General features: G+C 36.4%; 1 protein-coding gene across 1 annotated transcript in view; it reads left to right on the top strand.

The window, feature by feature from the left end:
- The first annotated feature begins 443 nt into the window (after positions 1-443).
- The window catches only part of LOC143513956 (uncharacterized), a 50281-nt gene continuing 33537 nt past the window's right edge, over positions 444-17187 (top strand). Inside the window, exons 1-6 of the mRNA XM_077004637.1 lie at positions 444-3237; positions 3379-3443; positions 4555-4664; positions 8336-8498; positions 8814-9006; positions 9179-9280. Coding sequence (XP_076860752.1) covers positions 4559-4664; positions 8336-8498; positions 8814-9006; positions 9179-9280 — 564 coding nt within the window. The 5' untranslated portion in view covers positions 444-3237; positions 3379-3443; positions 4555-4558. The remainder of the gene's footprint in view (positions 3238-3378; positions 3444-4554; positions 4665-8335; positions 8499-8813; positions 9007-9178; positions 9281-17187) is intronic.

Below are 17187 nucleotides of genomic sequence, written 5' to 3'. Positions count from 1 at the left end.
TTGGAGGTTGGAGATTAATAATGACAGTAAAGGTGTGTGAAGTCCACGTTGCCTCAGATGCACAAGCATGCCGGCAAGTCTGCCTCTCTCTTCCCGTGTGGCTGTTGTGAAGATCACCACACATTCAGAAGTGTGGTGAACATTCATAACATTCAGGAACAATGTTATCCCTGAAGGTCAACAATTGCTGTATGGTCCAGCTAACTGAGTTTGGTATACAATAGACAACATTAATGAACAAAAACAAACACCACACAGAGGAATGCATCATTATAGCTGCCATCCTTGGTGCCATCTTGAAGAAGCAGAGTATAGTATGCTTTATAGTTATCTAAAGTTATATATATATATATATATATATATATATATATATATATATATATATATATATATACTGCTCAAAAAAATAAAGGGAACACTTAAACAACACAATGTAACTTCAAGTCATCCACACTTCATGTTCAGATAGGAAGCAACACTGATTGTGAATCAATTTCAACTGCTCTTGTGCAAATGGAACAGACAACAGGTAGAAATGAGAGATTTTCAACTGATTTCAAAGATTTTTATTAATTGAGATCTAGGATGTGTTATTTTAGTGTTCCCTTTATTTTTTTGAGCAGTATATATATATGAAATGAATTAAATGTGCCATATTTTGTCAATTGTGATTTTTTTACACCCCAATCGAAATTTGTCCTCCGCTTTTAGCAGTGTTAAATCAGAAGAGTTATTTTTTCAAATGTCTTAGCCACGGCTGTGTCCCCTATTACGGTGAAGGACAGAGTACTAACATATTCCTATAGGAAATGCCTGTTACATTGGCAGCCAGTACTGACCTCTACATTTTGTGCTTGACCTTTGTGACCCGGGCCTGAAAATAAGCCCCTTTTCGACTCACATTTGGCCCCCTTTGGGCACAGGAATCTGGAACTTGATGTACTCCATCAGGGGGCCGGGGGGACGGATGCTCCTGAGCCACCTGTGGCTACGCCCAACCGTCGTCCCGTAGCACCCCCTCAGTGTTCTCACCATAGTTAACATTGTCTACAGCTGAAACTTGAAAAGTTTGCCACGCCAAAACCGTGTGAACTAGGGCTTTACGGCTTCGATATTTTCATCCTAGAGTGGGGCAGATCGAGACTCTATAGTTTGGTGTGGCTATGTGCTACGGTTGGCCGGCGCGAACCCTCATCACCACGCAGAAGGCCATCGGTAATGCTAGGCCAAACGTTGAGCCCCGTTTCACACACTCCTAAATCTTTGGACAGCCTTCCCAGAAGAGTTGAAGATGTTCTAGCTGCAAAGGATGAACCAATGTCTTATTGAACAAATATGGAATAGTAATGGGATGTCACTTAGGGCGTACTCACACTAGGCTCTGTGATCCGGGCCCGGGCACGGTTGCCTGCCGAAGCACGGTTCGTTTGGCTAGTGTGAGCGCTCCAACCGTGCCCGGGCCCGGATCAGTTAACCGTGCTCGGGCCCGCTTGAAGAGGTGGGCCAGGGCACGATTCATGTGGACTCGGGCACGGTTCGCTTCTAGTGTGAGCGCTATCCGTGCCCGGGCCCGCTTGGTGCCTCGTCTGATTGGTTCATTTCGCTGGAGCTCAAACATGACGTCAGTGATGCAACGCTCACGTTAAACAGTCATAGCGGCAAAGCGATTAGCAGACAATCGTTGTGTTAAATTATCGATAAATCTGTGCTTGCACCGTGTTTCTGCACTCCCAAACGACTCCAAAAATACAATAAAAAGAGAATCGTGAACTCCATAGTGTTGTGCGAGCGCGCTTTTTTTCCAAATAAAGCGGCGTTGTGATGACGTAAGCGTGCTCGGGCCGGGTTGCTGAAGCGAGTGTGAGTGCAGGCCAGAGGGGGAGTGGGGAGGGGGGATAACCGGGCCCCAGCACGGAACCAGCAAACCGTGCCTAGTGTGAGTATGCCCTTAAGCTCATATGTGAGTCAAGGAAGGTGAACAAATACTTTTGGCAATATAGTGTAAAGTGAATATACAGTAATGGTTAACAAGTAATTGATAATCAGTACAACATATGATTTTTCTGTTATATATAGCAGATACTGTGTAAGGTTAATCAACTCTGAGAGAGTCAGATCTGTTAACCCAAATATCTGCTATATAAAACAGACTATTAAAGTAAAGATGCACTAGCGCGCACTCACACTAGGGCCATTCGAACCGTGCTGTGCCTGGTACGATTGGGGAGAGGTCCGAATCCCCAGCCGGCCTGCACTCTCACCTGCACAATTGGTCTGTGCCGTGGCCCGAGTATGACTCAAGATGAGGAGAGCATGAAGTTAACAGTACAGTAGTGTCACTACACCAACACTTGTTGATATAGAAGCAGATTACTCCTCCCCTGCTCTTTCCATTCTTTCCGCTCTCAGCAACTGGAAGGCTGGGACGTGCAGCGTGCTGTGTGGGGTCAGCTCAGACAGCCAAGTGGAGGTTGGTTGGTTTGGAGGTTGGAGATTAATAATGACAGTAAAGGTGTGTGAAGTCCACGTTGCCTCAGATGCACAAGCATGCCGGCAAGTCTGCCTCTCTCTTCCCGTGTGGCTGTTGTGAAGATCACCACACATTCAGAAGTGTGGTGAACATTCATAACATTCAGGAACAATGTTATCCCTGAAGGTCAACAATTGCTGTATGGTCCAGCTAACTGAGTTTGGTGTACAATAGACAACATTAATGAACAAAAACAAACACCACACAGAGGAATGCATCATTATAGCTGCCATCCTTGGTGCCATCTTGAAGAAGCAGAGTATAGTATGCTTTATAGTTATCTAAAGTTACATGCAGGATGTGTGAGCTAAAGTTGTATTTTACAGCTTAAAATAATACTCTATGTTGTCACGTGTTTTAGGTGCTGTTGGTGCATTCATTTTGCAGTTCATGGATTTTTACAGAGTATGCATTCTATGCAATGCATGTATGAATGCATTGTTCTAATGCATCTATGACATTTAATTTTTCTGTATATGCAGGTTTTTTGCAAAATTATTGCTAATGCCGTAACAGTATCATTTACTCAACCGACCATCTATCAAATCTCAGATTTAAAAATTGCTAAATATAAAATGCAATTAAAAATACATAAAAGATATAAAATCACCAAGGACCAGTTTTGATATACGAGGCAGACCGCGTCATTTTCGCGCCAAACTACACAAGTGGAGTGAGTTGGCAGATCACGCAAACAGAATAAACAGGTAAAAATGTTTTCTATTAACTTTGGCTATATAGCTAGTTAACTATTCTACATTAAGTAGTATAACTTTGTATTTGCGTCTTCTTGTATGTACTGTTAGAACAAATCAAGTGTCACGGTTTTGATCCGCGTCATTTTTCAGCTAAAATACCGAAATATACAGAGAAGCCAAACTGAGCAAACAGCGTGGCAAATCTGAATAACCAGGTAAGCTGTTTTTTTATTTTGGCTACATAGCTAGTTAACTAATTAATGTTCTGGTATAATAAGTAGTAGAGCTTTGTATTTGCTTGTTTACTACATGTACTTTAAGAACAAATCATTTACGTCGAATGAATTAGTGGTGATATGTAGCTAGCTAGGCTGGTAGTTAAAATCCGCTAGCATTACTTTGCTAGTGGTCCATTTACTGGTGTTACTAGTCAGTGAGTTAACCTGCTGCTTATTGTGTGTTATCAATTAGTGGCTGTAATATTAGAGCACAACTGTACCAACATTTCTGAGGTAAATGTGAAATATAAAAAAATAAATCTGACGCTAGCAATATATCTGAAGCTAGCATATATGCTAATCGCGTTAGCTTGGCTAGTAAGTAATGTTAGCCAGCTAGCTAATATTACTTGAGCGAGCTTTACAAAATGACCGTTCTAAAAATATTAAACAGCATCGATGATCACTAAATTGTATTTCTGAGTGATTGCAGTAACATCTAGTGTAAGTATTAATATACAACTGAAAGTGTTAATGCAAGGAAGAATAGCTTTAACCCATATAATCCCTTAATGCCTGAATCTTGTGTATTTAGTAACCCTCACAAATAATCAATCATTATTTTTTAAAGTTTCATAGATAAATAGGACTAAATTGGCTGGTTATAATTGTGACCGGTGGGATAATGTTATTTATATAGAATTTTGCATATGTTCTATGTACTCATCAAAATTCTTATGTCTTATCCCAGTTATTAACATATTTGAAACTGTCACTGTCAGTATTTATTGGGGAGGTAGAGTGATGGATTGTGGAGGGGGTTGGGGATGTAGGAATATATGTAAAAGTCAGTGCCTGGCAATATGGATGTACATTCCATACAGATATATCTGTTGTTTTGATCTTAAAAAAATGCTGCTCTTGAAACACACACACATCAATGTTTTCTTAAAATCTCAGTGTGCTAGCCTAAATAAAACATTCTGTACATATTTATACATGTTTTAATTGACCATTATGGATGCTATTTTAACAGTACTTTAATAAATGGAATAAATTAATAAAGTCTTGAATATTGGATAAGGATGTCAACAATTTGTTCATGCAGTTTGATGATGGGCCGCAGAATCACCCCACTAAAGGATGCACTGCAGTCTGTCAGGATATCTTCTGATAAAAGAGATGTATTGGAGTCAAAGTTCATCTCTCAATATAAAGGTATAGCTAACAAGACTTGATTCGGACTCATGAAAAATAATTTGTGAATAATAAGATTTGGTCCATTATCCAGCCACTGTGTGTGAAAGGTATATTCTTTTTTGTGTGTTTGTTTTGTCATTATTCCTTACTTTTTTTCGGTGATTTGGGTCGCAGACCCTTTTTTCGTGACTCATCATGACAGCCTCTTGTCACGAGCAGGAAATCTGAGAGAAGTGTCAAATGTAAATAAACAAGGGTGGCATAGCTGGATTACCATACGTGGTAGTTTTTGGCTATAAGGAGAATCCTTGGAATAAACAATGTGGGAAACAAATTAAGGACACTGGAATGACCTCAAGGGTCACCTGGATCAGCTTGTTTAGTTTATGCTAACCATTTAGCCATCAATACAGCAAATATATAAAATTATTAAAATTATTAAATATAATATATATATATATATATATATATATATATATATATATATATATATATATATATATAAATAATTTATTAAAATTATTTTTCCCCATCTCATGTGCCTAAGCTTATCATGGTAAGATACTTGGCTTGGACTTCAGCCTTATGAGCCATGACATGATTTGGACTTGTATTTTATGACTTCAACACCTGTGTTTCACACAGTGCTGCCTTTTTACAGTGATTCTCCAAACTGTAAAAAACATATTGGCCTCCCCAGCAATGAAAGCTGTATCCTGATTCTCTGACACTGTTAAAGCATATTGTTCCCAGTTCTGTGTGGATTTTATCCTCTGTGCCAGGGGTTCTCAACTGGTCTGTGCCGAGGCCCACATTTTCTCGATGTCATTAAGTAAAGTTCAGCTAGTCAGACTTCAGGACCGGAACTATCCACACAGCAAAAAGTCCAGTGTTGAATTAACTTCCACATAGTTAATTTTAACACTTTTTGAGGGTTTATATAGCGCCACACTCCACAGAGTTAAATTAACACTTTCAAAATAGTTAAAACATTTTAACACTTGGTGAGAGTTACTTTGAGTTAAAGTAACTCTATGGGATTGATTTTTTTTTTTACTATTTCAGAAGTGTTGGTTTCACTCCCCAAATAGTTAGCTATTAACACTATTAAAATGTTAAAATTAGAATAATATATTCCCATACATTTTTTGCTTTTTTCCTCAAAATTGAACTAAAACATTGTGAAAGAATGTACAATGTACAAACACTTTATGCACTTTGAATAATAAAACCATTGTAGAAATTAAACTCTGATGTGACCAGTATGGCTGCCACAAACGATTATTTTAATAGTCGACTAATCACCGATTAATTTTTACGATTAGTCGACTAGTCGGATTGTACGTTAACGGAATATAAAACATACAGCTTATCACACTAGAATGCAACTGCTATTATATAACCATCATTAGATTTCAGCTATAACTAAAAATAAAAACAATTAAGATCATAGTTCATTAAACCTTTAATGAAATATGCAGCTTGTTGCAACAAACAATTATTAAAATAAGGATAAGGCACTGCCTTAAAAAACACAAAAATAAATAGGCCTACATTAATAAAGAATTTTTTTTAGGTTTTTCTTTCTTTCATTAGTCTCTGGCATCAAACTTCGCTACATTTAAATCAAATTAGGTAGGGACCTGAAACTAAGGAGTTATTCACAAAAATAAAGTTTTGGTCTCACTGACGTTGACGAATGCGTGCTAAGGCTAATTAAACAAATCGCCATCACTAATGTTAACTTTTACAGCTACCACAATAAGCAGGGTTGCCAACTCTCACGCATTGAGAGTGAGACACACGCATTTGACCGTCTTCACACACTGTCACGCCACACATCCGATTTCTCATGCCGAAAAAAAATCTAGTTTATTTACCTCTGATCCATATCTATGATTCAATGAGTTACTAGTTCGCTCTGGCGACAACCACTGGCGATCGATCGCGATATAATACTTAATTTGTGTCCATTTTACCCCCCCAAGATCAAATCTCACTCCAAGATCTTGAAAAGTTGGCAACCTTGCGATAAGTAAGTACTAAGTTAATGCTCTAAACTTTAGTAGCTAACTAGCAATTTAGATTACAGAGATGACTGTCCCTATTCATCGTTGTCACAAGTAGCCACAACATGCTTCAGGTACATGCTCGTACATCGCGGTTGTGCTGCCGTGGAAGGCAAGTTCTGCCTTGCAGATATTGCACGCGTGTTGGAACCCGACTACGGAAAATGATCCCGCACTTTTGAGTTCCGTAGCCGGGTAGCCACGATACCAGAGCCTGTCTGTATAACGTCCTGGGATGTCGTCAACTGTATACCCCGGTTTCCACTACTGCGCATGTGCGTCAAGGACAGAAACGCAGACGCAGCAGTGGAAACTGTCGCAGCAGTTCGGAGAGGGGAAAAAAACGACGCATCGACTAATAAATTAGTCGTCGACTATTTTAGTAGTCGACATAGTCGTGACTAGTCGACTAATCATGGCAGCCCTAGTGACCAGCAATGGAGCGCAAGTAAAAGAAGGATGCGATCACACCAGTCTCATTGAAAATGTAGGATTTAATGAATAAAGTGCACCAGCGCAAAACCCGTGACATAATTCAAATTAAGGATAAGATAACATAGACCCCGAACATAAGGGGAGCCCTCACCTCTCATAGGGGATCTACAAGACCCGCTCCCCCCATAACATCAACCCCTGATCCCTAAAGGTCCAGAAATACTGCTTTCCATCTCCAGGGAGAAACACCTGCACCTAAAATAAACACACAAGCATTAATTGTGAAACACACACATAACCTTGCTTAATAATTCAATAATACTACATACACCTTGATACAGTGGTTTAGTCTATCGAAATCACATTACTATCCTTTTAATGCTGGTAACATTTTCAGAAAGTGACATTCACCAATTTCGTTTTCCCTGTTCCACCATAAACTGTGGTGCTGTTCCTTTCTGGTGCTAATAACTGCTGCACCATTTAAAACTGGAACTAGACCCTAGCGTATAAAAACAGACGTTGGTCTTAGTTTGAATAACCAGAATAGTTTTGATATAATGCATTTATTTTAATCCTCACTGTCAAATTATGGAGAGCTAGCTAGGTATCACTATCACTTAATTTAACTAGGTTAGGTATGCTAACATTAACTGTGCTGATCACCTCAACACGTTTGCTATTCAGTCCCTGGCATCAAGGTTCTGAACTTATATAATCTCAGAGGGTGTTTTATTGTACATAATGCATTCACATAATAAAATTAAACCTTTTTCAGTAAGACTGAATAAATAACACTCACCTTGTACATCTTTCACCAAGAGAAAAATGGCGTTGACTTTCTCCAGCGAAGTGAAATGAGTGGGCAGAGTTTAACTACGTCTTAGCGGGAGTCATTTAGTTGGATTAACACTGATTTGATCAACTCTGTCAAATAACTCCAACACTGAACATCATTTAGAACTAACAGTGTTAAAATTACTCTTTGGGAGTGAAAATCGGAACTCTGAAATGTTTAACTGAAAATTTAACACTCCTGTTTTTGCTGTGCATTGTATGATATGGAATAACATCTGTGTCTAACACATGTCAGTGGTCTGACACATAAGATGACACTTACTGTTCACTGTCAATGTTCACAAATTTATTTTAAAAATAATGACCAAATATTCTTGTATGTTTCAGGTTATGGAGTTTTTGCACTGAAATACATTTCAAAAGGTGACTTTGTTGTAGAATACCGGGGTGAATTAATTAGCTCTAAGGATTCCCAACAAAGGAGAGGTATCTACACCAGTGAAGAGATGGTGTACATGTTTGATTTTAAATGGCAGGAGAAAACCTGGACGTAAGCATTCTTACTTGCATTAAATTCTGTATTAAAGAAAATAAGAATCACAAAAAATTTTACTGACCTAGGAAATGATAATGGAATGTGATGATTATTCTGTTTTAAACTTATTCTTGATTAGAAGAAATGTGACTTCACAGATGTGATCTTCGTTTGGACAGTGTATAATTATTGTTGAATAAAGTTATAGTCTTGTTATTTACATGTAAGGGCCAAATTACAAGCTTTATGTAAATATGGCAGCATACTAAATACGATGGGTAAAATAATTGCTGTCTTTTTTCATTTTTTGCTTGTTTTAATGGTTCTCAGAATTGATGCTTCAAAGGACAATAGGTCTTTAGGACGACTAGTCAACGATGACCATATAAGTCCAAACTGCATGATGAAAAAAGTGTTTGTGGATGGATCACCACACCTGTGTCTATTCGCAATCCGTGACATCCAACCAGGAGATGAAATCACGTATGATTATGGGGATAGTGCCTGGCCATGGAGAACAAAGGTCAGTAAAATATCATGCGAAAATGACTGTTTTTTCAGCTTCTTTTCACAAATAAAAATAGATATTTTTTATAAAATGTATTTTATGAATGTATTAAACTGAATAGAATTTACTGAGTATTAAACATTTCTCTTAAAAATAATGAAAACCTGTCTTATTAATGTGTCCACAGTTAATAAATGAAAGCAGTCCTGCGCCAACTACATCTCATGGCAAGGGGAAATACAGCATTGACCCAACTGCGAATGATCAGGCTTGCAAAGCCTCTGAGTTGGTAAGTTACGCATTCATTATCTATTCTAAATTGCTTTGTCTTGACAATATTAACATAATGTAATGTTAGCTTATTCCCATATCTTTTTCTTACAATCCAGTTACCCATTTCATTATAGTGTAAGAAACTGCACAGAGAAGTTAATATGATCTTTGCATTCAGTCATTAATTGATGGCTTGATGATGGGTTTAGAGATCTTTAAAAGTTGAAGAAAAAAGTACAACAACATTATGTCCAGTACAAACTCACTGAACATTACAACATGCTTGTACTTGCTTAGAATAACTTCTTACTTCAGTCCACTACAGAATGAACAGGTTATGTAGTGACTTCATGATTTTATCCTTTGAAGATTGCAAATGTCTTTTACCATTGTAAATTACAAATAGTTGTAAAAGTGCAATGTCCTATCTTTACTCCTCTACAAAATGGTCAGTGTGTAACATTTCGATTTTGTCCAGTTCAGTTTTTGTCATAGTTTTGTAAATGTATTGCTAGAGTTTGGGTTTTAGTCTAACTGTACACCTCTGCATAATAGTGTGAGTAATAATGTCCTGAATGTGTCCATTGGAGTTCCTTTTACCATTGCAAATTAAGAAAGAGCTTTGTGTCCTAACTTTACTCCACTCCAGAATAGACATTCTGTGTATCAACGTCCTGATTTTGTCAGTTGGAGGTTTTGTCTTACTATTGTATACTTAAGAATAGGTGTTTGGCCTTCGTCCTAACTTTACACCACTTCAGAATGGATAGTCTGTGTATCAACGTCCTGATTTTGTCAGTTGGCAGTTTTGTCTTACTATTGTATATTTAAGAATTGGTGTTTCACTCGTCCTAACTTTGTACAACTTCAGAATAGTGTGTGTAACAATGTCTTGATTTTGTCCATTGTAAATGTAGAAGCAAACATTGATAATTAGGTTCTCATTTCAATGAAAACTGCAGTTGTTTAGTGATTTGAAGACTTCCAGATATCCATATGTTAAAAATAAAGAGTTTGGGACGTATCACAGTACTGAAAAAAAATATATCTCTTGTAAATGTGTCCACAGATAATAAATGAAAGCAGTTCTGTGCCAACTACATCTCACGGCAAGGGGAAATACAGCCTTGACCCAACTGCGAATGATCAGGCTCGCAAAGCCTCTGAGTTGGTAAGTTACGCATTCATTATCTATTCTAAATTGCTTTGTCTTGACAATATTAACATAATGTAATGTTAGCTTATTCCCATATCTTTTTCTTACAATCCAGTTACCCATTTCGTTATAGTGTAAGAAACTGCATAGAGAAGTTAATATGATCTTTGCATTCAGTCATTAATTGATGGCTTGATGATGGGTTTAGAGATCTTTAAAAGTTGAAGAAAAAAGTACAACAACATTGTTAGGTCCAGTCCAAACTCACTGAACATCACAACATGCTTGTACTTGTTTAGAATAACTTCTTACTTCAGTCCACTACAGAATGAACAGGTTATGTAGTGACTTCATGATTTTATCCTTTGAAGATTGCAAATGTCTTTTACCATTGTAAATTACAAATAGTTGTAAAAGTGCAATGTCCTATCTTTACTCCTCTACAAAATGGTCAGTGTGTAACATTTCGATTTTGTCCAGTTCAGTTTTTGTCATAGTTTTGTAAATGTATTGCTAGAGTTTGGGTTTTAGTCTAACTGTACACCTCTGCATAATAGTGTGAGTAATAATGTCCTGAATGTGTCCATTGGAATTTCTTTTACCATTGCAAATTAAGAAAGAGCTTTGTGTCCTAACTTTACTCCACTCCAGAATAGACATTCTGTGTATCAACGTCCTGATTTTGTCAGTTGGAGGTTTTGTCTTACTATTGTATACTTAAGAATAGGTGTTTGGCCTTCGTCCTAACTTTACACCACTTCAGAATGGATAGTCTGTGTATCAACGTCCTGATTTTGTCAGTTGGCAGTTTTGTCTTACTATTGTATATTTAAGAATTGGTGTTTCACTCGTCCTAACTTTGTACAACTTCAGAATAGTGTGTGTAACAATGTCTTGATTTTGTCCATTGTAAATGTAGAAGCAAACATTGATAATTAGGTTCTCATTTCAATGAAAACTGCAGTTGTTTAGTGATTTGAAGACTTCCAGATATCCATATGTTAAAAATAAAGAGTTTGGGACGTATCACAGTACTGAAAAAAAATATATCTCTTGTAAATGTGTCCACAGATAATAAATGAAAGCAGTTCTGTGCCAACTACATCTCACGGCAAGGGGAAATACAGCCTTGACCCAACTGCGAATGATCAGGCTCGCAAAGCCTCTGAGTTGGTAAGTTACGCATTCATTATCTATTCTAAATTGCTTTGTCTTGACAATATTAACATAATGTAATGTTAGCTTATTCCCATATCTTTTTCTTACAATCCAGTTACCCATTTCGTTATAGTGTAAGAAACTGCATAGAGAAGTTAATATGATCTTTGCATTCAGTCATTAATTGATGGCTTGATGATGGGTTTAGAGATCTTTAAAAGTTGAAGAAAAAAGTACAACAACATTGTTAGGTCCAGTCCAAACTCACTGAACATCACAACATGCTTGTACTTGTTTAGAATAACTTCTTACTTCAGTCCACTACAGAATGAACAGGTTATGTAGTGACTTCATGATTTTATCCTTTGAAGATTGCAAATGTCTTTTACCATTGTAAATTACAAATAGTTGTAAAAGTGCAATGTCCTATCTTTACTCCTCTACAAAATGGTCAGTGTGTAACATTTCGATTTTGTCCAGTTCAGTTTTTGTCATAGTTTTGTAAATGTATTGCTAGAGTTTGGGTTTTAGTCTTAACTGTACACCTCTGCATAATAGTGTGAGTAATAATGTCCTGAATGTGTCCATTGGAATTTCTTTTACCATTGCAAATTAAGAAAGAGCTTTGTGTCCTAACTTTACTCCACTCCAGAATAGACATTCTGTGTATCAACGTCCTGATTTTGTCAGTTGGAGGTTTTGTCTTACTATTGTATACTTAAGAATAGGTGTTTGGCCTTCGTCCTAACTTTACACCACTTCAGAATGGATAGTCTGTGTATCAACGTCCTGATTTTGTCAGTTGGCAGTTTTGTCTTACTATTGTATATTTAAGAATTGGTGTTTCACTCGTCCTAACTTTGTACAACTTCAGAATAGTGTGTGTAACAATTATTGATTTTGTCCATTGTAAATGTAGAAGCAAACATTGATAATTAGGTTCTCATTTCAATGAAAACTGCAGTTGTTTAGTGATTTGAAGACTTCCAGATATCCATATGTTAAAAATAAAGAGTTTTGGGACGTATCACAGTACTGAAAAAAAATATATCTCTTGTAAATGTGTCCACAGATAATAAATGAAAGCAGTTCTGTGCCAACTACATCTCACGGCAAGGGGAAATACAGCCTTGACCCAACTGCGAATGATCAGGCTTGCAAAGCCTCTGAGTTGGTAAGTTACGCATTCATTATCTATTCTAAATTGCTTTGTCTTGACAATATTAACATAATGTAATGTTAGCTTATTCCCATATCTTTTTCTTACAATCCAGTTACCCATTTCATTATAGTGTAAGAAACTGCATAGAGAAGTTAATATGATCTTTGCATTCAGTCATTAATTGATGGCTTGATGATGGGTTTAGAGATCTTTAAAAGTTGAAGAAAAAAGTACAACAACATTATGTCCAGTACAAACTCACTGAACATTACAACATGCTTGTACTTGCTTAGAATAACTTCTTACCTCAGTCCACTACAGAATGAACAGCTTGTGTAGTGACTTCATTTTTTTATCCTTTGAAGATTGCAAATGTCTTTTACCATTGTAAATTACAAATAGTTGTAAAAGTGCAATGTCCTATCTTTACTCCTCTACAAAATGGTCAGTCTGTAACATTTCGATTTTGTCCAGTGCAGTTTTTGTCATAGTTTTGTAAATGTATTGCTGGTGTGTAGGTTTTGGTCCAACTGTACACCTCTGCATAATAGTGTGAGTAATAATGTCCTGAATGTGTCCATTGGAGTTTTTTTTACCATTGCAAATTAAGAAAGAGCTTTGTGTCCTAACTTTACTCCACTCCAGAATAGACATTCTGTGTATCAACGTCCTGATTTTGTCAGTTGGAGGTTTTGTCTTACTATTGTATACTTAAGAATAGGTGTTTGGCCTTCGTCCTAACTTTACACCACTTCAGAATGGATAGTCTGTGTATCAACGTCCTGATTTTGTCAGTTGGCAGTTTTGTCTTACTATTGTATATTTAAGAATTGGTGTTTCACTCGTCCTAACTTTGTACAACTTCAGAATAGTGTGTGTAACAATGTCTTGATTTTGTCCATTGTAAATGTAGAAGCAAACATTGATAATTAGGTTCTCATTTCAATGAAAACTGCAGTTGTTTAGTGATTTGAAGACTTCCAGATATCCATATGTTAAAAATAAAGAGTTTTGGGACGTATCACAGTACTGAAAAAAAATATATCTCTTGTAAATGTGTCCACAGATAATAAATGAAAGCAGTTCTGTGCCAACTACATCTCACGGCAAGGGGAAATACAGCCTTGACCCAACTGCGAATGATCAGGCTCGCAAAGCCTCTGAGTTGGTAAGTTACGCATTCATTATCTATTCTAAATTGCTTTGTCTTGACAATATTAACATAATGTAATGTTAGCTTATTCCCATATCTTTTTCTTACAATCCAGTTACCCATTTCATTATAGTGTAAGAAACTGCACAGAGAAGTTAATATGATCTTTGCATTCAGTCATTAATTGATGGCTTGATGATGGGTTTAGAGATCTTTAAAAGTTGAAGAAAAAAGTACAACAACATTGTTAGGTCCAGTCCAAACTCACTGAACATCACAACATGCTTGTACTTGTTTAGAATAACTTCTTACTTCAGTCCACTACAGAATGAACAGGTTATGTAGTGACTTCATGATTTTATCCTTTGAAGATTGCAAATGTTTTTTACCATTGTAAATTACAAATAGTTGTAAAAGTGCAATGTCCTATCTTTACTCCTCTACAAAATGGTCAGTGTGTAACATTTCGATTTTGTCCAGTTCAGTTTTTGTCATAGTTTTGTAAATGTATTGCTAGAGTTTGGGTTTTAGTCTAACTGTACACCTCTGCATAATAGTGTGAGTAATAATGTCCTGAATGTGTCCATTGGAATTTCTTTTACCATTGCAAATTAAGAAAGAGCTTTGTGTCCTAACTTTACTCCACTCCAGAATAGACATTCTGTGTATCAACGTCCTGATTTTGTCAGTTGGAGGTTTTGTCTTACTATTGTATACTTAAGAATAGGTGTTTGGCCTTCGTCCTAACTTTACACCACTTCAGAATGGATAGTCTGTGTATCAACGTCCTGATTTTGTCAGTTGGCAGTTTTGTCTTACTATTGTATATTTAAGAATTGGTGTTTCACTCGTCCTAACTTTGTACAACTTCAGAATAGTGTGTGTAACAATGTCTTGATTTTGTCCATTGTAAATGTAGAAGCAAACATTGATAATTAGGTTCTCATTTCAATGAAAACTGCAGTTGTTTAGTGATTTGAAGATTCCAGATATCCATATGTTAAAAATAAAGAGTTTTGGGACGTATCACAGTACTGAAAAAAAATATATCTCTTGTAAATGTGTCCACAGATAATAAATGAAAGCAGTTCTGCGCCAACTACATCTCACGGCAAGGGGAAATACAGCCTTGACCCAACTGCGAATGATCAGGCTTGCAAAGCCTCTGAGTTGGTAAGTTACGCATTCATTATCTATTCTAAATTGCTTTGTCTTGACAATATTAACATAATGTAATGTTAGCTTATTCCCATATCTTTTTCTTACAATCCAGTTACCCATTTCATTATAGTGTAAGAAACTGCATAGAGAAGTTAATATGATCTTTGCATTCAGTCATTAATTGATGGCTTGATGATGGGTTTAGAGATCTTTAAAAGTTGAAGAAAAAAGTACAACAACATTGTTAGGTCCAGTCCAAACTCACTGAACATCACAACATGCTTGTACTTGTTTAGAATAACTTCTTACTTCAGTCCACTACAGAATGAACAGGTTATGTAGTGACTTCATGATTTTATCCTTTGAAGATTGCAAATGTTTTTTACCATTGTAAATTACAAATAGTTGTAAAAGTGCAATGTCCTATCTTTACTCCTCTACAAAATGGTCAGTGTGTAACATTTCGATTTTGTCCAGTTCAGTTTTTGTCATAGTTTTGTAAATGTATTGCTAGAGTTTGGGTTTTAGTCTAACTGTACACCTCTGCATAATAGTGTGAGTAATAATGTCCTGAATGTGTCCATTGGAATTTCTTTTACCATTGCAAATTAAGAAAGAGCTTTGTGTCCTAACTTTACTCCACTCCAGAATAGACATTCTGTGTATCAACGTCCTGATTTTGTCAGTTGGAGGTTTTGTCTTACTATTGTATACTTAAGAATAGGTGTTTGGCCTTCGTCCTAACTTTACACCACTTCAGAATGGATAGTCTGTGTATCAACGTCCTGATTTTGTCAGTTGGCAGTTTTGTCTTACTATTGTATATTTAAGAATTGGTGTTTCACTCGTCCTAACTTTGTACAACTTCAGAATAGTGTGTGTAACAATGTCTTGATTTTGTCCATTGTAAATGTAGAAGCAAACATTGATAATTAGGTTCTCATTTCAATGAAAACTGCAGTTGTTTAGTGATTTGAAGACTTCCAGATATCCATATGTTAAAAATAAAGAGTTTTGGGACGTATCACAGTACTGAAAAAAAATATATCTCTTGTAAATGTGTCCACAGATAATAAATGAAAGCAGTTCTGTGCCAACTACATCTCACGGCAAGGGGAAATACAGCATTGACCCAACTGCGAATGATCAGGCTCGCAAAGCCTCTGAGTTGGTAAGTTACGCATTCATTATCTATTCTAAATTGCTTTGTCTTGACAATATTAACATAATGTAATGTTAGCTTATTCCCATATCTTTTTCTTACAATCCAGTTACCCATTTCATTATAGTGTAAGAAACTGCACAGAGAAGTTAATATGATCTTTGCATTCAGTCATTAATTGATGGCTTGATGATGGGTTTAGAGATCTTTAAAAGTTGAAGAAAAAAGTACAACAACATTATGTCCAGTACAAACTCACTGAACATTACAACATGCTTGTACTTGCTTAGAATAACTTCTTACCTCAGTCCACTACAGAATGAACAGCTTGTGTAGTGACTTCATTTTTTTATCCTTTGAAGATTGCAAATGTCTTTTACCATTGTAAATTACAAATAGTTGTAAAAGTGCAATGTCCTATCTTTACTCCTCTACAAAATGGTCAGTCTGTAACATTTCGATTTTGTCCAGTGCAGTTTTTGTCATAGTTTTGTAAATGTATTGCTAGAGTTTGGGTTTTAGTCTAACTGTACACCTCTGCATAATAGTGTGAGTAATAATGTCCTGAATGTGTCCATTGGAATTTCTTTTACCATTGCAAATTAAGAAAGAGCTTTGTGTCCTAACTTTACTCCACTCCAGAATAGACATTCTGTGTATCAACGTCCTGATTTTGTCAGTTGGAGGTTTTGTCTTACTATTGTATACTTAAGAATAGGTGTTTGGCCTTCGTCCTAACTTTACACCACTTCAGAATGGATAGTCTGTGTATCAACGTCCTGATTTTGTCAGTTGGCAGTTTTGTCTTACTATTGTATATTTAAGAATTGGTGTTTCACTCGTCCTAACTTTGTACAACTTCAGAATAGTGTGTGTAACAATGTCTTGATTTTGTCCATTGTAAATGTAGAAGCAAACATTGATAATTAGGTTCTCATTTCAATGAAAACTGCAGTTGTTTAGTGATTTGA

This window comes from Brachyhypopomus gauderio, chromosome 5, assembly GCF_052324685.1.
Source record: "Brachyhypopomus gauderio isolate BG-103 chromosome 5, BGAUD_0.2, whole genome shotgun sequence".
Lineage (NCBI taxonomy): Eukaryota > Metazoa > Chordata > Actinopteri > Gymnotiformes > Hypopomidae > Brachyhypopomus > Brachyhypopomus gauderio.
This window is presented reverse-complemented; position numbering and strand designations above follow the sequence as displayed.